The 23186-nt window shown below is 43.9% G+C and overlaps 1 protein-coding gene across 3 annotated transcripts in view; it reads left to right on the top strand.

Moving 5' to 3' along the window:
• The window catches only part of DAG1 (dystroglycan 1), a 178279-nt gene that overhangs the window by 74299 nt on the left and 80794 nt on the right, over positions 1 to 23186 (top strand). For all 3 annotated transcript variants that reach the window (XM_029599678.1, XM_029599677.1, XM_029599679.1), the window contains exon 2: positions 1824 to 2243. In XM_029599678.1, the coding sequence (XP_029455538.1) occupies positions 1950 to 2243 (294 nt within the window). In that variant the 5' untranslated portion in view covers positions 1824 to 1949. The remainder of the gene's footprint in view (positions 1 to 1823; positions 2244 to 23186) is intronic.

Below are 23186 nucleotides of genomic sequence, written 5' to 3' on the forward strand. Positions count from 1 at the left end.
CCAATACAATATTTCAAAAAGCACACATCAAATAACACCCAATAATTAAAATTAAGGATTAAAAAAAACTCCTGCTGGCCATCCCTGGTAACTCTTGATTTCCAGTCATCCTGAGATTGTTGCGGATTTAGGGGTCTGGGGGAACACAAACTATATTCTCTCACACACACTCACATGTTTATTCTCTCACACATGTACTGTCACATGCATGCATGCTCTCATACTATGCCACTACAGATTATCCCTTTTTTTTGAAGAGGCACATAATCAGCCCTTCTCTAGTCCCATGGGACTGCCCCCTATCTGCAAAGATAAATTGAGCAGATCTCTAGTAGACCTGCCAGAATAGAGTAATCATAATTTCCTAGAATGCACCTCATCCAGCCCTGTGGCTTTGTCTGCTTTGTTTTCGGCACAAATCTAAATGGCTCGGGCAAAGATTAAAGGAGATGAGTGAAACCTGCTAGCTTTCATGGAATTTCTTCCCTCAATGTATGAATCTTTAGAATGAGCTCAAAAGAAAAAGGGACTGGCCATGATGGAAATGGTAGTGTGTAAAGTCTGGAACAACCAGGAAAGAAGCAGACCTTTTCAGCAGGGCTTCCTAAATATGTCTTTGTGACCCCACAGCCAGTTGGATTTCCAGCATATCCACAATTAATAAGCTTACTATATTTATCCATTTATTTAGAGACTCGATATACAATTTTATCTTCTGGGAATGTTGAAAACCTTTCTGACAGGTTGAGAAGCTCTGCTGTATAGAGTACAAATGAGTGCAACAGACTGACATTTAATATATTTTGCTTTATTATATCCATTTTTTTAAAGTAGTTTATTGAGCTAACCTGGTTAAATAGACTTAAAGAAAAAGACATTATGGTTGAAAAATGATATTCCTGTTGTCAATCAAGAAAACTTGGGAGTTCTATATTTGAATCTTATCTTTCATTTAGAGCTCAGATCAAAGCAGTGGTACAAAGTTCAGAGTTCTCAGAAGCTTAAGCCATACTTAGATCCAATTGATTTTCATATAGTTTTTATGTGTTCTCGTGCTAACCGGTTTGGACTATTGTAACTATTTGGACTTTTCTGCTTCCATAAAAACATTGCAGATGATTCAGACCTATGCAGCTTGGATACTTACTGGGACAGTTCAGTATGACCACATTATTCTGGTACTGCAGTTTTGCCATTGGCTTCTGGTGAAATAGAGAATTAAATTCAAAATTTAATGATACATAAAGCTGTAAGTTATGATTATCCATATAGCTTTAGCTCACTGAGAAGTTACAAATTAAGAGAACTCTGGTCATTGTGCTTTTTTTTTTTTTTTTAAAGGTTTTCTACAATGTGTTTTTGGTCTGGCTAGTAGAATTCCGGGAAACATGTTGACTGTTGCTGGTCCTATATTATGGAACTCTTTGCCTAATGACCCCAGAAGAGTATTCTGTTTAAAACTTAAATTATTGAAAATATTTATTTAAGGCAGCTTTTTGTCTATAAATAGAATGATCTCTATTAACTGGTCAAAATGCAGTCTGTTTTTTGTTTGACAAGATAATTGCTCTGCTTTATATTTGTATTGGAGCCTAGGGTAATGTGGGCCTAGTTACTTGTTAGATGAGTAGACATGTCAGGGTTATTTTAATTTAATATTTTTAATTATTTTTTTTTTTAGTTTATGCATGTTTTTTAAATTAACCACTTGGAACCTTTGGATCCAGCGGCATATAAATATTTTAAATACTTGACTTGAGACAAACTTAACTGAGTTTGTAACTAAATCTACATTGAATAATTTCTCTTGTGTGTTTTTTTAGGATCCTGAGACTTGACTAGGATGGAATGGAATTGATATGAAGAATCTAAGCAAACACTGAGAAGGATTTAGTCCTGCAGGACTCTGCTTACTGCTACTTTTCCTATTTGGTTGCAGAATTTGAAGAATGAGGGCTAAAATGAATGATAGATTTGTATTGCTGCTCACACCACTGAGGAGGACTTTATTTGTGGTGCTTCTGGTAGCCACCTCTGTTCAGTCTGACTGGCCCAGTGATCTTACAGAAGTCAAAAGAGACTGGGATAACCAACTGGAGGCATCCATGCATTCTGTGCTTTCAGAAATGAGAGAGACTGTAGCACCAATGATGGGGATCCCTGATAGCTCTGCTGTAGTAGGCCGTTATTTCAGTCTGACTATCCCAATAGACATCATTACTTCTAATGGAGATATGATCAAGGTGAGACATAATATATTCTTTAAAATTCCAACTTTGCTGCCATCTCTTTGCAGAGTTGTGTGCCACATCACAACAGAATAAATGCCATTTCTAGAATTTGGTCTTCCTCTGTGAAGAAAAAATTCACCTGAATTATCCTAAACATATCAGTTTTGCAAAGTTCAGGACTTTGAAAAAGCATGGTATTCTTAGATAACTTTACCTGATTTTAATTTTGCTACTTATAGAATATAAAATGTTTGGATAATACCTAAAACAAGGCTTGTCAAACGTGTTCTAGTGACTCTACAGTCAGTTGGGTTTTTAGGATATCCACAATGAATATAAATTTTGTTTTTCAAATTTGATTAGGTACCATATCAGAAAAATTGTCCACAGTGACATACAATAAAATTGTATAAAATATTAAGGATAAAAGAATTAAAATAAAACATCAAATCACTAATATAAGGCAAGCAAAATACAAAAATAAATGAAATAGCAGTAAATCACTAAGAAGTAAACATTGCATACTTACATAATGCAAATCTACCATCCCTTAACACAGGGAGGGTTGGGCAAAGTATGGCCCATAGGCCAAATCCAGTCCATCTTCTCCTGTTTTGTGGCCTGCCTATCTTGCATATGATTGCTGTTATCTGGCCTGTTGATTATCTTAAGCAGGTTGCTCCTGTAGGCTTCACATTTCCTTGCTGCTCTGCTCTGTTAACAGCTGCAGCATAAAAGGAGATGTCTGTCATTCCCCCCCTCCCTGCCAGAGCAACAGGAGGACATCATGAAAAAGCATTTGTTTTTTTTTTTTTTGTTTTTTTTTTTTACTTACTGTTGCACTGCTAATGTGAGATGATCAGAGATGGAAGAACTAGGTAGTTGTAGGTTTGTTGCCACTATCTTTGCCCTCTTACAGGCCGATACATTAAGGAGCGGTAGGAAGAGGTGCGTTGGTGCCGGGCGCACCCGCATTTGCCACACACACAGTTCGGATCACCTACCGCTCGATACTGTATTTAAATAGCATGCAAATGCAAGCTGCGTCCAAGAAGCGTCCGTGAAGCGTTAAGCCCGCGCAATCCATTTTACTGCATAGAGCGCTATACAGCGCCTATACAGTATCCTGGGTGCGCTGGTACCTGTCATTTCAAATGACGTTTGAAATGACAGGTACCAGGAAGTGGATGGTTCTCCTACGCTCGGGCATTGCGAGTCCCCTTCCCCCCCCCCCCCCCCCCCCCCCCCCCCCCCCCCCCCCCCTCCGAAGCAGGGCGAAAATTAAAACAAAAGTGAATAAAGTGTAATAAAAGTAAACTTACTGCATGTGAATTTTCTTTGAACAGTCCTCTCTCTCCTCTTCCCGAGGCACGCACCGCAGCTCCCCTGCCTCCCGGGGGCAGCCGGTGGCGAAAGTGGCTTCCAGCAGCCCCCGCCTGCGGTGAATGAATGCACGCCTGTGCGTGCAATTTGGGCGCTTAAGGCAGTGCATTAGCAAACGCAGACGTCACACGCCATGGGGGCCTTTAAAAGGAAAAATGGAAACTTACAGATAACCCTGCGTTGGGGGGTTCCGCGTCTGGAAGGAAATGTATACCTGTGAATGCCATAGATTTTGAGCCATTTAGATACATCGAGGTCTATTTTAAGACCCATGGACATGGCTGTTTTATAACACCTACGCGTCAGCGTGCGTGCGTTTATAAAATACAATATCCGCGCGCACATGTGTGGGCGGATGGCCTCCTCTGCGCACGGGGGGGGGGGAGGGGTGTGTGGAATTTTAAAAGCCCACGCATGGCAACAGGAATGGGGCTTCCCCAGTTCCCTCCCAGTCTGCTCCAATTAAGGAGCAGACTGGGAGGGAACTTCCCTATACCCCTACCTAACCTTCCTACCCTTTCCCCTCTCCTCCCTGACCCCCTAATCCCTTCCTAGCTACTTACTTTTGTGTTGGTTTTTGTTTACTTACTGATCCTCTGGAGCAGAAGCAATCTCTGCGTGCCGGCCAACTACCGGTGTGTGCTTCCCCGGGACAGCATCAAATGGCTCTGTCCTGGCCCACCCACATCACGCCCCCATCCCTTTCTTTGGGCCCAGCACTTCTGTGCGTAACAGTGTGTGGCCGGACCCTTCTGAAAATACGCATGGCACGCACAAGGCCTGGCAACGTGCGTAAACCCTTTGAAAATTCACTTGATTGCTTACAATATTTTAAGAAAGTGAAGAATTTGGAAAGCAGTTTGAGCCATTCCAGATTTTACTGTGAGCTTTCTTGGTCTCACTAAAGATTCTCTGTACAGCTAAGAAATTGAGCCATTCCATCTCTATAATGAACTGAATTAGATATATCTGTTTTGCAGCAGGAGCTTAAATAGAATAATTTTCAAATAGCCCACTTTAGCAGTTCTGTGTATTTTTTACTCACTTTATCCAGAATTTTCAAATCAGATTTATATCCATACTGTATATTTGTTTGCCTATAACGGTGCAGACCATTCATGCACAAAATTACAACTGCTTGGGAACAAGTATAACTGAATGTGCATGTTCTGTCCTCTGCCCCAACTTCATCCCCCTAATTTGCCACCTCTTAGTGTATGTAAACATACTCTAAATCGTTTGTGCTTATTTATTTATTTCAAAGATTTATAGTTTGCAGTTTTGTAAAGCATCCAATGCAGATTACAACTAAAATACACAAAATGTACAGCACAATAAAATACACAAAATACATAGATAAAGCAAAGTATAACAAACAAAAGCTTGAGAGAACAAACATTTTCAATGCCTTTTTGAAACATCATATAATTGGTGGTAACATGAAGTTCATTCAGTATAATATTCCACAATTCAGGACCCGAGACAGAAAAAAACTTTAGAACAAGTACCAGTTAACCTAAGAGATGTATGAGAGAGGACTTAACAAATGCTGAGAACAGAACACATTAGGCAAGATACATAAGGGATTATATATTTCTTTACTTTGCATTGGGAGGGGGATGTGCATGTAAATTAAATGCGCATAAAATAGGTTTTGCATGTGAATTCTTTTGAAAATTAAATTACCGCATTCTCTTAATGCTGCTTAAGATATGGTTCTCATTTGCAACTGTGAAATTGTTTTGAATAGTTCACTTAACATTTTATAAATTATCTCTGAGATTAGATTATCAGTTAATTTGTAAGTGCTGTAAACTTTAACCTTCTTAAATAATGGTTGAGGCTGCAAGATCCATTCAGTGCTTTTATAAGATAAAGGGCTGCTCTTACTAGCCAGAGTTTGGCAGAAAATTTAGCAAGTTGAAGTATTTGCTGGGTTTGCACAAAACTATAATCCAATAGTTATTTAGAAAGTAATCTTTAATGATTTCTCCTATAAGGTGATTAAATGAGTTTAACAAATGGCTCATTATGCAGAAATAAAGCTTTAGTCTTGCATGGTTATTTACTAAAGCGTGTTAATGCCAGCTGTTAATGCACTATTCCAGGCCTTCACAAAATTTCTTTGGATGTAAGAGCCAGAACTAAGAACTCTGTCTCCTCCTCATCTCCTCTGAATTAAAACAGCAGGGGGAGAGATGGGGTATGAGGGCTGGGGAAAGAGGTTGAGCAGGCGCTCTGCCACTGGATCCTTCATTTTTGTGGTGTTCCTCTGAGGTCTGCCACACATGGCCTGATTTACTAAGACTGCTTTCCTATGCTGTATTTATAGTGGAAAAGCTTAGCAAATTAACCCCACCACAAGCATGCCCAAATCTCTACCATTCTATCTTTCTCTGTCACCCCCAGCTTGTCTCAGTCTTAACCTCCACCATCTCTCCACCCCCCCCCCCCCCCCGCAAGGTAACCATCCTCCCAGAAAATCAATTCCCCTCTCCCCCTTCTGGCTGCCATTGCTGGAACCACTGTACGTTTCCAAACGGCACTACATGACTCAGTGAATTTGAACCACACAGTGCCTGAATTTATTCTCAAGTCTCAGATGAGCCATGCAGTTTAGTCACCAAGTCATGTGAGAATAGAAGTTCTGGCTTCAGTTGCTGGAGCAAGGCAAAATAATCCAGGGTAGCACAGAAAAACATCAGATTGCATGGTGATCTGATGCCCAGGATTTGTCAATCCCTGCATTGTTAAAAGGCTTAAAGCTTTTAGTAAATGCCATGTTCAAGCAGTTGTACCATGGCTGATACATTACTGGTGGCAGTACAGCTCCTGTATTACTGGCAGTGGCAATGCAGGTCCAATTATGTTTTCTTCTCTGCCCCCTCCCCTCCCCCCTTTCCCCATGGAGCTAATGAAACATAATTTAAGAACTTGACATACAGGGTCAGATTGAAGGTCCATCAAAACCAATATCTTGTTTCCAGTAGTGGCCGATCCAGGTCACAACTACCTGGCAAGATCCCAAGCTGCTATCACATAGTGATAAGTAGTGGCTATTTAAGTCTACTTGGTTGTTAATAGTTTGACTTCTCCAGGAATTTATCCAAGCCTTTTTTTAAACCCAGCTACGCTAACTGCCTTAGCCACATCCTCCAGTAATGAATTCCAGAGGTTAATTGTGTTGAGTGAAAGAACTTTCTCTGATTTGTTTTGCATGTACTAATTACATTCATGGCATGCTGGTTAGTCCTTATATTTTTTGAAAGAGTAAATTTACATTTACCCGTTCTATACCATTCAAGATTTTATAGACCTCTATCATATCCTTAGTCATATGTCACTTCTCCAAGCTAAATAGACCCAACCTCATTAGCCTTTACATCTCCTTTATCATTTTGGTTGCCCTTCTCTATACCTTTTCCAATGCAACTATTATCTTTTTTAGTTGCATTTTTTTCCAGTGCAACTATTATCTTTAGAGATGTGACCAGAACTGCACAGTACTTTAATTGTGGGCTTACCTTGGAGTGATACAGGGGCATTGACATTCTCAGGTTTTTTGCTCCATTCCTTTCGTAATAATTCTTAACATTGTTTGCTTTTTTGGCCATTGCTGCACACTGAACAGAGGATTTCAAATTAATGTCCCCTATGACATCCAGGTCCTTTTCCTAGGTGGTATCTCTGATTCACATTTACCTGTTCATGTCCTTTCATGATTTTGTAGACCTCTATCATATCCCACCTCAGCTGACTCTTCTCCAAGCTGAGCAGCCTTAACCTCGCTAGCCTTTCCTCATAGGGGAGCCATTCCATACCCTTTATCATTTTGGTCGCCCTTCTCTATCCTTTCTCCAGTGCAATTATCTTTTTTGAGATGTGGTGACCAGAATTGCACACAGTATTCAAGGTGTGGTCTAACCATTGAGCGATACGGTAGTATACTCCATATACTACCGTCTACCTGGTCAAGATGGTGAGACTAGTGAAATGCTAAGAGAAATTAGGGAAGCTAACCAAATTGGTAGTGCATAATAATGTGAGACTTCAATTACCCCAATATTGACTGGGTAAATGTATCATCGGTACATGCTAGAGATATAAAGTTCCCTGTACGTACCAGGATCAGTCCAGACTGCTGGGTTATGCCTCCCCTCCAGCAGATGGAGTCAGAGAGAAAACTGAAAAGCACCCCCTAGATATACTGGTGTGCCACCTGCGATCCCTCAGTATTTCCTCTGACTCCAGCAGATTGAGAGGCATAACCTGCGGTCCTGTTCTGACTAGCTTTTCTTCTAAAAATTTCCAGGTGTCGTTTATTTACGCTTACGCTGACTAGATCAACTGGTTTCTTTCTTTTATTAAAAAAAAAAAAAGATAGTGTTTGTATGAGTTACTGGTTGTTCTGCTTGGCTGTTTGGTTCCGCGCAGCGTAAAGGCAGGCTTTGAGGGCACTGCCTTCAGTGATTTTTTCCTGGAGATATAGGGTGTCCTGGGGGAGAGCTTACCGGTGGGCCAGTCACCCTCCCCCCGCATTGAGTGTATACCAGAGTTTATTCTCTGAAGGGGGCTTACTTTAGTGTCCCTAAAAAAAAAAAAAAAAAATTTGGTTTCAAGGATAGCCACTTGAGGGACACTTAAGTCCTGTTGGAGGCAGGCAGTGTACTATCGCTACAGCCCCAGCCTGCTGCGCTTTTTACTGTCTGACCAGGGACTCCGGAGGGGGTGGCCGGTTTCACCCAGCGTTCTCAGCTCCTGTATCTGCACTTACTTTTGACGCGCTTCCTCTCTGCCGGCCTCTTTATGCCACGATCTTCGGCCTGCGGGAGGGTGGGGGCGCGACTCTCCCGAGAGGGTCTCTGCTCCCAATGTCTTCCCGGGGGCGAGGGACCCTCTCGGGAGCCGAGCGATGCCCGCAACGGTTCCTCTGTGTCCTCTTCAGCGCGGCTGGGGAGGGTGTCCGGAGCCCGATCGTCGGCCCCGCCTCCCATAGAAAGGGAGGCGGTGGCCATCTTGGACACGCAGCAGGCTCGCGATTCAGCGTCGGAGGAGGAAGATTCTCCTCCTCCTTCACTGCTTGCTTTAAAGCCCGCACAGTGGCTCAGATTTGGAAGCCCCTCGAACCCCCCCGGCCCGGCCCATGGGGGGCACATTTAAACGGCCAGTCTCCTACAAAGTGTCCAAAGGCGGCACCGGCTCAGGAGAAAGCCGGGGCTGGTGGCCCGCGTTCACTGGAGGGTACAGGTGTTCTGGAGGCCCCGGATCTCGCCCAGGACTTGCCGGATGGCGCCGGAGCGGATGGTCAGGGGTCTGTCGAAGGGGATGACCCCCAGATTTTGCGCCTGTTTGGTAAAGATGAGCTCAACTTTTTGATCCTTCATGTTTTGAAGGAGTTGGAAATCCCAGCGCCGCATCAGGAGGCTGATACTTCCACAGGGGATGTAGCTATGGCGGGTCTGAGGGCCCCTCCACAAACCTTGCCTTTACATTCCAAGGTGTTGCAGATCGTCTCTAAGGAATGAGACATTCCGGAAGCCTCCTTGCAGGTCAGCAGGGCTATGGATAAGTTGTATCCCCTGCCATCGGAGTCCTTGGAGATCCTCAAGGTCCCTTCAGTGGATTCGGCGGTCACAGCCGTGGTTAAGCATACTACCATTCCCGTCACGGGGGGGGGGGGTAGCGTTGAAGGATCTCCAGGACCAGAAGTTGGAGATCTAATTAAAGCGCATCTTTGAGGTTGCGGCATTAGGGGTCCGGGCAGCGGCTTGTAGTAGTTTGGTGCAGAGGGCCACTCTACGCTGGATTCAACAATTACTTACAACACAGGAGCTCCCGCCGGGCAAAGTGGAACAGGCCAACTGCGTGGAAGCGGCAGTCGCCTACACAGCGGATGCCTTGTATGATTTGCTGCAGACCTCGGCTCGCACTGTCGGCGGTTGCAGCTAGGCGTCTGCTTTGGCTCCGTCGATGGGCGGCGGATGCTTCTTCCAAGTCGCGTTTAGGCTCCTTTCCCTTTAAGGGGAAGTTGTTGTTTGGTGAGGAGTTGGATCAACTTATCAAAGACTTGGGAGACAACAAGGTGTATAAGTTGCCGGAGGATAAGCCCCATCAGTATCGTTCCTTCGGAAATTCCCAGACTCGGTTTCGGGGGCAGCGCCGGTTTCGTATGGGGAGGGGTGGTTCCTTTCCCCAAAAACAGCAGGGGTCCAGGTCTCAATCTTGGACTCCTTCCTTTCGGGGCAGGAGGCCTCAGCGATTGAGATCCTCGCAGAATTTTTCCGCCAGCAAACCTACGCAATGAAGGTGCGCAGGCCCATTCCTCCTTTCCGCGCATCGGGGGTCGGCTGTCCCTGTTTTGGGAAGAATGGGTCAAAATCACTTCAGGCCAATGGGTCCTCGACGCCGTTCGTTACGGTTACGAGTTGGATCTTTTTATGATATCGCCTTGCGGTCCTCGAGGAAAAACAACTGGTTATCGCCCAAACTGTGGACTGGTTGCGGACCCTGGGGGCGGTACTGCCCGTTCCACCGGCCGAGACCAGGACTGGCCGGTATTCCATTTACTTTGTGGTCCCAAAGAAGGAAGGCGCGTTCAGGCCAATTTTGGATTTGAAACGGGTAAACAAGGCTTTGCGCGTTCCTCTGTTTCGCATGGAGACACTGCGGTCTGTTATTGCGGCCGTCCACAAGGGAGAATTTTTGGCTTCTTTGGATCTAGCCGAGGCGTATCTTCACATCGGAATATGGGAGCGTCATCAGAGGTACCTGAGGTTCATGGTGTTAGGGGACCACTTCCAATTTTGCGCCCTTCCGTTCGGGTTAGCCACGGCCCTGAGGGTGTTTACCAAGGTTCTCGTAGTCGTCGCGGCTTTTCTGCGCCGTCAAGGAATACTGGTACATCCCTACCTCGACGATTGGCTCATCCGGGCGAAGTCGGAGGACTTGTGCAAGCGGTCGGTCCAATTGGTAGTGAAGCAATTTCAGTCGTTAGGTTGGGTAGTCAACTTTGCAAAGAGCCAGATGGTTCAGAGTCAGCATTTGGAGTTTTTGGGAGTCCGATTCGATACCTTGGTGGGCAAGGTATTTCTGACTCACCAGCGAATGGAAAATCTGATGGTTCAAGTGCGGAACCTGCTGGATCTCCCGTTACCTACCGCCTGGGATTTTTTACAAGTCATTGGACATATGGTTTCTACTCTGGAGATGGTGCCATGGGCTTTTGCGCATATGCTGCATTTGCAAAGGGCTCTTCTTTCTCGATGGGATCCCAGGTCTGAGGATTACGGCGTGGAGTTGCCACTGATGGAGCCGGCACGGTCCAGCCTAGATTGGTGGTTGATCCCGGACCATCTCTTGCAGGGAATGGACCTAGATCCTCCTCCGTGGGTTGTCGTGACGACGGATGCCAGTCTGTCAATCCAGAGCGGTGCAAGGGAAGTGGACTCCTCGCCAGGCCTGTTGATCCATCAACCGTCTGGAGACCAGAGCGGTACGTCTGGCCTTGCGCCATCTCCTTCCAATGGTACAAGGTCGGGCGGTATGAGTTCTGTCGGACAACGCGACCACGGTGGCATATATAAATCGCCAGGGCGGCATAAGTCGGCCGGTGGCGGACGAGGCGTCATTGTTAATGGCCTGGGCTGAGCGTCATCTATCCCGCATCGCGACCACCCATATTGCAGGCGTAGACAACATTCAGGCGGATTATCTCAGTCGACAACACTTGGACCCCGGAGAGTGGGAGCTGTCGGCCGAGGCGATGGGTCTCATAACCCTGCGTTGGGGGGTTCCGCGTCTGGACTTGATGGCGACTCGGCTAAATGCAAAGGCGACGCGTTTCTTCAGCCGAAGGCGGGAGCACGAATCGGAAGGCGTAGATGCACTCGTGCTCCCATGACCGCGTCACATCCTTCTCTATGTGTTTCCTCCGTGGCCCCTAGTGGGCAAGGTGTTAAGGCGCATAGAATCGCATCGCGGTCTGGTGGTTCTCGTGGCCCCGGAGTGGCCTAGGTGGCCATGGTTCGTGGATCTCGTCAATCTCGCGGTGGACGGGCCTTTACATCTGGGGCATCTTCCGAATCTCCTTCGTCAGGGGCCGGTATTTTTCGATCTGGCGGATCGCTTTTGTCTGGCAGCTTGGCTTATGAGAGGAGGCAGTTGAGGAAGAAAGGGTACCCGGAAACTGTCATTTCCACCCTTCTTCGGGCGCGTAGGCCTTAGACTATGCTTACTTATGCTAGAGTATAGAAGGTGTTTGACTCGTGGTGCTGTGTCTCCAAAATATCGCCATGTCGGGCTTCTGTAGGTCATATCCTTACGTTTTTACAGGATGGATTGATGAAGGGTTTGGCCTACAGTTCTCTGAGGGTTCAGGTGGTGGCTCTGAGTTGTTTGAGGGGTAAGGTTGAAGGGTCCTCTCTAGCGTGTCACCCAGATGTTGCCCGGTTTTTACGTGGAGTTAGGAACCTGCGTCCTCCTCTGAGGGTTCCTTGTCCTTCCTGGAACTTGAACTTAGTTCTCCGTGGCCTCAACGCGGCCCCCTTTGAACCTCTTAGGAGGACCTCCTTAAAGGATTTAACTCTCAAGGCGGTGTTTCTGGTGGCCATTGCGTCTGCACGTCGTGTTTCGGAGCTACAGGCTCTTTCGTGCAGAGTACCGTTCCTGCGTATTTCGGAGTCGAGCGTGTCTTTGCGTACAGTACCTTCCTTCTTACCTAAGGTGGTATCGGCCTTTCATGTTAATCAGACGGTGGAGTTGCCTTCTTTCTCGGAGACGGAGCTCCAGTCTTCTCAGGGTCGAGATTTGAGGCGTTTGGATGTCAGAGTACTCCTGCGATATTTGGAGGTCACCAATGACTTTTGAAGGTGGGATCACCTGTTTGTTTTGTGGCAGGGACCCAGGAAGGGTCTGCAGGCATCCAAGCAATTATTGCCCGATGATTGAAGGGCGCTATCGCGTCCACATACATTGGTTGCGGTAAGGCTGTTCCTGATGGGCTTAAAGCCCACTCCCTGTGTTCTCAGGCGACTTCGTGGGCTGAAAGTCAGCTGGTTTCTAGCCAGGAGATTTGCAGGGCGGCCACGTGGAAGTCTTTGCATACATTTGCTCGACATTATTGGCTGGATGTTCGTGGTCCGTCAGATGAGTCCTTTGGGGTCAGTGTGATTCGAGCGGGACTCTCTGGGTCCCACCCCATTTAAGTTGGCTCGGGTACATCCCAGCAGTCTGGACTGATCCTGGTACATACAGGGAAAGGAAAATTAGTTTCTTACCTGATAATTTTCATTTCTGTAGTACCAAGGATCAGTCCAGATGCCCGCCCGAGAGTCTGTTTTCAGGAGAGTCCGCTCGACCCTTTATCAGTGCTAGGTGTTTCTTACTCATCTTTTTGCTCTACCTGTTATACGGTAAGTGGTTACCCATTTCGTTTTTCTGTTTGTTTTAGCTAGTTTGGAGAATGTTACTACTTGATCTGGTCAGTTGCCGTTTTGCTTGTTTGCTCATTTAGCGGAGGGGTTGCTTTACATCCTTCTGCTTTATCGATTATACTGAGGGATCGCAGGTGGCACACCAGTATATCTAGGGGGTGCTTTTCAGTTTTCTCTCTGACTCCATCTGCTGGAGGGGAGGTATAACCCAGCAGTCTGGACTGATCCTTGGTACTACAGGAACGAAAATTATCAGGTAAGAAACTAATTTTCCTTTCCTGGATGGAATAAACTACATTTTTATGGAGCAATTGGTCCAGGAACTGACAAGAGAGGGAGCAATTTTAGATCTAATTCTCAGTAGAGGACAGGATTTGGTGAGAGAGGTGGTGGGGGCCGCTTGGCAATAGTGATCATATGATCAAATCTGAATTAATGACTGGAAGGGGGACAGTAAGCAAATCCACGGCGCTCGTGGTAAACTTTGATAAAATGAGAAAAATTGTAAGAAAAAAACTGAAAGGAGCAGCTACAAAGGTAAAAAGTGTGCAAGAGGCGTGGTCATTAAAAAAAAGAAAACCATCCTGGATGCACAGTCTAGATGTATTCCACACATTAAAGATGGAAAGAAGGCAAAAAGATTACCAGCATGGTTAAAAGGGGAGGTGAAAGAAGCTATTTTAGCTAAAAGATCTTCATTCAAAAATTGGAAGAAGGATCCAACAGAAGAAAATAGGATAATGCATAAACATTGGCAAGTTAAATGTAAGACATTGATAAGACAGGCTAAGAGAGAATTTGAAAAGAATTTGGCCATAGAGGCAAAAACTCACAGTAAAATCTTTTAAAAATATATACGAAGCAGAAAGCCTGTGAGGGAGTCAGTTGGACCGTTAGTTGATCGAGGGGTTAAAGGGGCACTTAGAGAAGATAAGGCCATCGCGGAAAGATTAAATGATTTCTTTGCTTCGGTGTTTACTGAAGATGATGTTGGGGAGGTACCCGTACTGGAGAAGGTTTTCATGGGTAATGATTCAGATGGACTGAACCAAATCACGGTGAACCTAGAAGATGTGGTAGGCCTGATTGATAAAATGAAGAGTAGTAAATCACCTTGACCGGATGGTATACACCCCAGGGTTCTAAAGGAATTAAAAAATGAAATTTCAGACCTATTTGTAACCTATCATTAAAATCATCTATTGTACCTGAAGACTGGAGGATAGCTAATGTAACCCCAATATTTAAAAAGGGCTCCAGGGGCGATCCAGGAAACTACAGACCGGTTAGCCTGACTTCAGTGCCAGGAAAAATAGTGGAAAGTGTTCTAAGAATCAAAATCACAGAGCATATAGAAAGACATGGTTTAATGGAACAAAGTCAGCATGGCTTTACCCAAGGCAAGTCTTGCGTCACAAATCTGCTTCACTTTTTTGAAGGAGTTAATAAACATGTGGATAAAGGTGAACCAGTAGATGTAGTGTACTTGGATTTTCAGAAGGCGTTTGACAAAGTTCCTCATGAGAGGCTTCTAGGAAAAGTAAAAAGTCATGGGATAGGTGGCGATGTCCTTTCGTGGATTACAAACTGGCTAAAAGACAGGAAATAGAGAGTAGGATTAAATGGACAATTTTCTCAGTGGAAGGGACTGGGCAGTGGAGTACCTCAGGGATCTGTATTGGGACCCTTACTTTTCAATATATTTATAAATGATCTGGAAAGAAACACGACGAGTGAAGTAATCAAATTTGCAGATGATACAAAATTGTTCAGAGTAGTTAAATCACAAGTAGATTGTGATAAATTGCAGGAAGACCTTGTGAGACTGGAAAATTGGGCATCAAAATGGCAGATGAGGGAGGAATTTGAGCAGAGAAACCTCTCCGTTGAGAGGAGAGGAGAGGCCAGAAGGGACCTAGTCTATGCGCTTTGTTTTACATCTAAAAGCTGGTAACACCCGGACTATCCCAAGGCCACGCCCATTTAGTGACGTCATCCAGGGGAGCCGGAACGCCGGATAAATTTGGGCCAGGTGCGGCGCGCAGCCGCTGGCGCGCTGCCTAAGCTGCGCGCCAAAGGGGCGCGCCCCTTGGTAAGAATTTTTTCTTGCTTATAATTTTGTTCCTATATGGGTAGGAAAAGAGACTAAATTGTGGAGTTCATCGCCGGCTGTACAAGTGGCAAGGGGTCCCATAGACTCTCATGTAATAAGACGAGTGAGTCAATCTGCTCGCGAATCAATTCCTGATATTTCTTTTTCCTCTGGCGCATCAGATGCGCCAGAGGAAAAAGCCCTGGCCAAGTGCAGCAATTTCAATCTTTGATGGAATCCCCTACCCAATCAGTCCCAAATATATCACAAGCAGTTGTAAATCCAACTCAGAGTGAGATCTCTAACCCCATACGGGGTAGTGAGGTAGAATTAGATGGGGATATGGTGAGCTCTGGATTACAGAGTGTAGTTCCAGAGCCCATAGACCCACAAAATATTACATTGGGAGATGTTTGGAGGGCAATAACTGAACTTCAGAAGATAGTTTCTAATGCTATAAGTCAGAATAATAAAACTTCTGTGGAATTTAAAAATGCTTTAGAAATACATGAGGGTCGTTTAAAACAATTAGAAGAGATGGGCAAAATAACAGCGCAAGTCTCTTCCTTCCAAGCTGTTGTTAATTCTCACATTAAAGATAGTCTCGTAACTCATAGGCAGATGGAGAACCTGGAAAATGAATTAAGAGTTAGAAATTTAAGATTCTTGAATTTCCCAATTACCAGACTCTTATCTGCGACTGAGTTACTTAAAAAATACCTAATGGAAGTTTTGTCAATCTCAACAATAGATGATAAAAGTATATCAAAAATTTATTATGTTATGAATTCCAGATTAAGGAGCCAGGTGGAAGGGGAAGGAATGGACCTTGTCCAGCAGCAGTCACCTAATTTAACATCTTTTTTGGAATCCTCAGTGGATGATATTCCACAAAGAGCTACACTTTTGGTAACTTTGTGTAGAGAAAATGATAAAAGCTTAATAATGCAAAAATATGGGGGGCGCTCTTGCGCGGAGACTAAGATGGCCGCTTGATTGCTCAGCTCCCGGGGCTTCCGCTTGTTTTTCGTACTAGGACCTCTGAAATCGCGGCAGTTTTTCTTCCAATCTGGGTGCATTTTGATCGCGCACATGTCTACCTCCAAACCTGGCAAAATTGAGGCTGCTTTCGCGGCGGCAGCGGGGACAAAACGATCAAAACAAGATCCTCCCACGCCGGATAAGTCTGCGCCACAAAAAAGCATGGCGTCCGCAGACCTTGTTCTCGCTGAACTTAAACAATTGAAAGAAATGATGCAGACAAATATGGAGACGACGTCGGCGATCAGGTCAGATTTACTTACCTTATCCAACAAATATGACCACCTCACTCGCCGACTAGATGATACGGAAACTCAGGTTTCCTCTCTATTGCTAGTAACTGCGTCGCTTCCTACCGTGGATAAAGAGCTGCTAGCGCTTCGCAGAGACATAGAAGATCTATCCAACAGGAATAGGAGAAACAATATAAGACTGTTGGGGATTCCTGAAGGTGCAGAGGGCTCTGATATGATTTCCTTTTTAACCACCTTAATTCCGGAAAATCTTCACATCACGTTCTCTTTGCCATTCGAAATTGAGAGGGCACACCGCATTCCATCGCGGCCACTCCGCTCATCTACATATCCACGGCCAATCATTTTTAAGGTATTAAGATATCCACAAGTTCTGCAAATCTTTGCGGCAGCTAAAACCAGGTCTCCTATACAATATCAAGGAGCTTCTCTGATGTACGTTCCAGATTTGGCAAAAACGACGGCCAGTAAAAGGAAGGCCTTTTTGGCCCTTCGTCCTCGCCTGCATGCAATGGGGGCGAAATTTGGCCTTCTATATCCTGCGATGATGAAGGTCACCTTTCAAAATCAAACACGGTTATATCAGGAACCTAAAGACTTGGAAGATTTTTTACAATCTTCGGAGATCCCACAAGAAATGATAACCTGACTGTTGGTAAATATACCTCCCATTATGAGTTAATATCAGAGGTCCTCATCCGACCATGTTTTTTCTAGCCCCGTGAGTTTTTCTAGAGCGGTCTTTGGTCCCCCTAGAGACCCTTTACTTACATAGACGGTAGGTGACCCTACCAGTCGTTCCTTCCACCTGCAGTTCCTGCCATTTTTTCAGCCTCTTACTTCTCTGGTTTTCTCTTCCCATTTTCATATTTCTTTTTTTTTCCTTCATGGCACTATGGCTTACTTGGACTCTGCACCAGGCTCTCTTTGTTCATGGTGGTTTCATTGCACATCAAGGTAAACCTTGTCAACTTATCACCACATTCTCATCATGGCGTCCTCCATAGATGATATAGTGATTATATCACTTAATGTCAATGGGTTTTCACATCCTATCAAACGCAAGAAAATCCTCACCTATCTTCAGTCTCTTCATGTGGACATAGCTCTCCTTCAGGAGACCCACCTTACTATAGCGGAATCCCGCAAACTTCAACAACAATGGGTTGGACAGGTATATGCCAGTGCTGCATGTAAGAAAAAAGGAGGCACAGCAATTTTGCTACATAAGCACTTGGACGCTGAAGTTCTACATCATTTAGCGGATATGGACGGGAAATGGAACATTCTATGCCTCAATATTCAAGACCACCGCTATAACATCCTTAATTTATACGCACCTAATGCAGACACTCCTTCCTTCTTTCAGGAGGTTTTTTCCACCTTGCTAACTCTGGAGAATTCCCCCCTTATAATTGCTGGGGACTTTAACCAACCACTGGACCCTGTTTTGGACAAACAGATGACCGCTAGATACTCCCTCTCTCGATCCACGTTGACATTACAGCATCTAATGACGCAACTTGGACTGGATGACCCTTGGCGGCTTCATCATCCCACGGAAAAAGACTTCACGTTTTATTCGGCTCCGCACATATCCTACTCCAGGATAGATTTTTTCTTGACCTCCCGTTTGTTACTGTCAGACATCTTGCACTCTCAGATTCATCCGATCCTTATCTCAGATCACGCTGCGATTAGTATCCGCCTTAAGCTCCCCTCTCCTATCAAGAAGGATCGACAATGGAGATTCAATTCATCCCTTCTCTCGGACTCAGACTTTCATAAATTCCTTGCGGAAAAAACTAGAGATTACTTCACCAATAACTCCACTGCTGATATCTCTCCAAAGATCCTGTGGGAAGCATACAAAGCGACAATTCGTGGAGACATTATCTGCTACTCGGCTCGCAAACGTCGCATTCAAACTCAAGAGCTCAAGGATCTCTATATATTGGTGCAACAATTGGAACGACAACATATTGCATCCCCGAATTCGTTCTCTCTCCGCAAGCTTCAAAATGCTAAGTTTGCATACAATAAAGGGTTGAGCGCACAAGTCAACTTAAACTTATTCCACTCCAAAACCCAATACTATGCTACAAATAATAAATGTGGCAGGAGGCTGGCGAATTACTTAAAGAAGAAAGCTGATAAATCTCGAGTATCCAAACTGATTACATCCAAAGGAACGGAGGTCACTTCAGATCAGGACATTCTCCAGTCTTTTTGTGACTTTTATGCATCCTTATACAAATCAGAAGTGTCTCCTACGTCTGAGGACATCTCAACGTTCTTTGCTAAAATTCATCACCCACGTCTTACGCAAGCTCAAACTCAAGCATTGGATGCCCCGATTACCGCTCTTGAACTCTCTGCAGCTGCTTTGTCTCTCTCTCCTGGTAAATCACCTGGCCCTGATGGCTTTAATACGGACTTTTATCATGCCTTCCATGCGCTGTTGTCCCCACACTTACTGTCATACCTTTCATCATTGACCTCTTCGAACTTTGATGTATCTGGATTTACTGATGCTAAGATAGTAGTGATTCCAAAGCCAGGCCAGGATCCAGCTAACCCGGCTAATTACAGGCCAATTTCTCTGAACGTAGATTACAAAATTTTTACTAAGCTTATTGCTATGAGACTATCTAAAGTATTAGGTACTCTCATTCATTCGGATCAATCTGGCTTCATTGCTAAAAGATTGATTGCCAATAACACCAGATTATTCCTTCATATTCAAGAAGCTTTATCTGATTCCCTGGATCCGGCGATCGCTGTGTCTCTCGACGCAGAAAAAGCTTTTGATCGCATTGAGTGGTTTTTTCTTCACGACACTCTGCATAGATTTGGTTTCGGTCCTCTTTTTCTCAACTGGATCCGCGCAATTTATAATTCCCCTAAAGCTTCTCTTTATGTCAACAATCAAAATTCCCCTTATTTTCATCTTTTTCGTGGTACACGCCAAGGTTGCCCACTTTCTCCCTTATTATTTAATCTGGCTTTGGAACCGCTGCTATTGGCTATTCGCCAATCTTCTGACATCTCGGGTATCCAGATGGGTTCAGAGACTCTCAAACTTTCTGCATACGCCGATGATGTTTTGTTGTTTGTTTCTGCACCGGATAACTCGTTAACGAATTTGTTTCACCTCATTGACTCTTACTCTCTGTTATCTAGATATAAGGTGAACTGGTCTAAAACGGAATTTCTTCCATTGAATCCCATTTCGGATGCCATAGATTTCTCGCACCACCCCATCCTAAAAGCCAGGAGTGGTTTGAAATATTTAGGCATTAAATTTTATACGAACCCACTTCATACCCTTCAAGGATGTGAACAAACTTTGTTGAAGCAAATTCAGGAAGTTACACTAAGATGGTCCCCCCTGCATTTATCTTGGTGGGGTAGATTAGACACGATTAAAATGGTTTTAGCCCCTAAAATAACTTTTGTTTTATCCATGATTCCGATTTTCTTTTCTAAAGCCTTTTATAAGGAAATAGACAGGCTGTTGGTTAACTTCTTGTGGAATAATAAACAACCTCGAATAGCCTTAACAAAATTAAAGCACACAAAGCAGAATGGGGGAGTTAACTTCCCAGACTTGTATGCCTACCATCTATCTTTCATGCTTCAACAAGGTTCCACTTTATTTAATTTGGAATCTGAATCAGAGGATAGCCCCCGGTGGCTTACCATTGAGAAATCCGTCATTAGACCGATTCCTTTACTTCACTTTCCGGGAATTGCAATATCCGCTCGGAATTGTAAAAACCGGATTTTGTTGTCTCTGCATCGTGCACTTCGAGAATTTGACGCAATGTGTTCGCCTCCTCACCCTCCATGGTCCAACTCCAGCTGTACCCCTATTTGGTACAACCCGAAGCTTACTATTGAGGGACATATGATTAACTGGCCCCTATGGCAGCATCTTGGAATATGGTCTGTTGCTTCTCTCTTCTCTAATGGCCACATGCTTCCTTTTTCCTCTATTCAAGATCTCTTTTCCCTACCATCCACACAATTTTATAAATGGTTACAATTAAGAAATGTTCTCCGACAAGGGCAGATTTCCATTGAAAACCTAGCTCAACCCCCTTATTTTTTGTCTTTAGTTGAGGAATTACGACCCTTAGGTCACTTAGCTTCCAGACTGTATAAACTAATTAAACGTTTTAGGTTCCCGACTCGAGCCCCGCCCGTCATGTCCATATGGTCTACTGAGATTAGCATTAACATAACCTCTGAGGTTTGGTCCAGACTTTGGCAATCCATATCCCGAACGTCACTATCAACCAGTGTCAAACAAACCTCCTTTTTTATCCTACATAGAGCACTATGGACCCCTTGGAAACTTCACAGGGCTCACTTAATGCCATCTCATGCCTGCTGGTGCTGTTTAGCCACAGGTGCAACTTTGGACCATCTATTATTTTTTTGCCCTATTGTATACGAGTTCTGGTCACGAATTTGGACTACTATCGGTCGACTACTTCCAGTCCCAGGCCCGATAACCTATGGAGTAGCCATTTTAAGGAGCAACCATCCTGATATTAGACTACTACCCCCACATAGGAAACTATTAGATTTCTTTATTGGGGTAGCCTTACACAACATCACCTCGAACTGGAAGCACAGTGATCGATTATCGGAACCGCTATGATGGAATACTATCTGTCTATACAGTAAATATGAGACAGCCATGGCCATTAAAAATCGACGCTTGGCGTCATGGGATTTGATGTGGAAACCTTTAGATCGACATACCCCATAATTCACTATTAATCCCCTACTACAGAATCGGTCACCACAAAGAGAGTCCATCTGGGTCATCTTCATTTCTACTTTTATCTCCTATTTTCCTCTATTCTTCTCTTCCCCTCTGGATTTTGTGTTTCTTTCCCAATTTTTTCTGGTTAATCCCCCCCCTCCCCTCCCCCTTTCTGGATCTTTAAAGAACGTCCAGGAATGCGGTTCTTACTGTTAGTTGAAATATGCAGTATATACGCATTGTTTCTAGTTTCTGTTTACGATTGAATACGTGTTTGCTCCTTTGTAATGACTCGTTGTAGACCATTATGCTGATACACAATGGCTGTTATTATTTTGAAACTGTTCAATAAAGAAATTACAACAAAAAAAAAAATGCAAAAATATTTTAAGAACAAGGATTTCTTATTTTACGGACAAAGGGTCCAGATATTTCCTGATGTGTCACGGAACACACAATTAAGGAGAAAACAATTTCTGAACATGAAGCCCAGAGTTATAACTCTGGGAGCCACGTTCTTTTTAAAATTTCCCTGTAAATAAGAATACATTTATCTTCCAAGACCCCACCCACCTGGAAACCTTTCTGGAAGATAAAGAAAAAGATTGAGATATAGTCTGCTTAGTAAAATATTCTCCCGTATGTAACCTGATGTTACAGAATTGTGGTTTGTTTTTTTTTTCTCTTCTGAAATTCCTCCCATGATGTGGACTAGGAGTTTTGATGCAAATAAGAATGTTAATGGGATTGTGGAAATATTGTTTTCCTGCATACAAAATTTGTTCTTTTGATTTTGCAAGTGTATTGTTTAAAATCTTTAATAAAGTATAAATTAAAAAAAAAATGGCAGATAAAATTTAATGTGGATAAATGCAAGGTGATGCATATAGGGAAAAATAACCCATGCTATAGTTACACAATGTTAGGTTCCATATTAGGTGCTACCACCCAAGAAAGAGATCTAGGCGTCATAGTGGATAACACATTGAAATCGTCGGTTCAGTGTGCTGAGGCAGTCAAAAAAGCTAACAATGTTGGGAATTATTAGGAAGGGGAATGGTGAATAAAAGGGAAAATGTCATAATGCCTCTATTGCTCCATGGTGAGACCCCACCTTGAATACCGTGTACAGTTCTGGTCGCCGCATCTCAAAAAAGATATAATTGCGATGGAGAAGGTACAGAGAAGGGCGACCAAAATGATAAGGGGAATGGAACAGCTCCCCTATGAGGAAAGACTAAAGAGGTTAGGACTTTTCATCTTGGAGAAGAGACTGTTGAGGGGGGGGGATATGATAGACGTGTTTTAAAATCATGAGAGGTCTAGAACGGGTAGATGTGAATCAGTTATTTAGTCTTTCAGATAATAGACTAGGGGGCACTCCATGAAGTTAGCATGTGGCACATTTAAAACTAATCTGAGAGAGTTCTCCTTCACTCAATGCACAATTAAACTCTGGAATTTGTTGCCAGAGGACGTGGTTAGTTCAGTTAGTATAGCTGTCTTTAAAAAGGATTGGATAAGTTCTTGGAGGAGAAGTCCATTACCTGCTATTAATTAAGTTGACTTAGAAAATAGCCACTGCTATTAGTAGCAACGGTAACAAGAAATAGACTGTTTTTTTTGGGTGCTTGCCAGGTTCTTATGGCCTGGATTGGCCACTGTTGGAAACAGGATGCTGGGCTTGATGGACCCTTGGTCTGACCCAGTATGGCATGTTCTTATGTTCTTAGGTATTGATATCCTCTGTTTTATTTGCCATTACCTTCCTAACAATTCTTAACATTATTTGCTTTTTTTTGACCACCACAGCACACTGAACTGATTTCAGTGTAATATCAACTATAATGCCCAGATATTTTTCCTGGGTGGTAACTTGTAAAATGGAACCAAACATCATGTAACTACAGCAAGGGTTATTTTTTTCCCTATATGCATCACCTTGTACTTGTCCACATTATATTTTATCTGCCATAT

This window comes from Rhinatrema bivittatum, chromosome 4 (genome assembly GCF_901001135.1).
Source record: "Rhinatrema bivittatum chromosome 4, aRhiBiv1.1, whole genome shotgun sequence".
NCBI lineage: Eukaryota > Metazoa > Chordata > Amphibia > Gymnophiona > Rhinatrematidae > Rhinatrema > Rhinatrema bivittatum.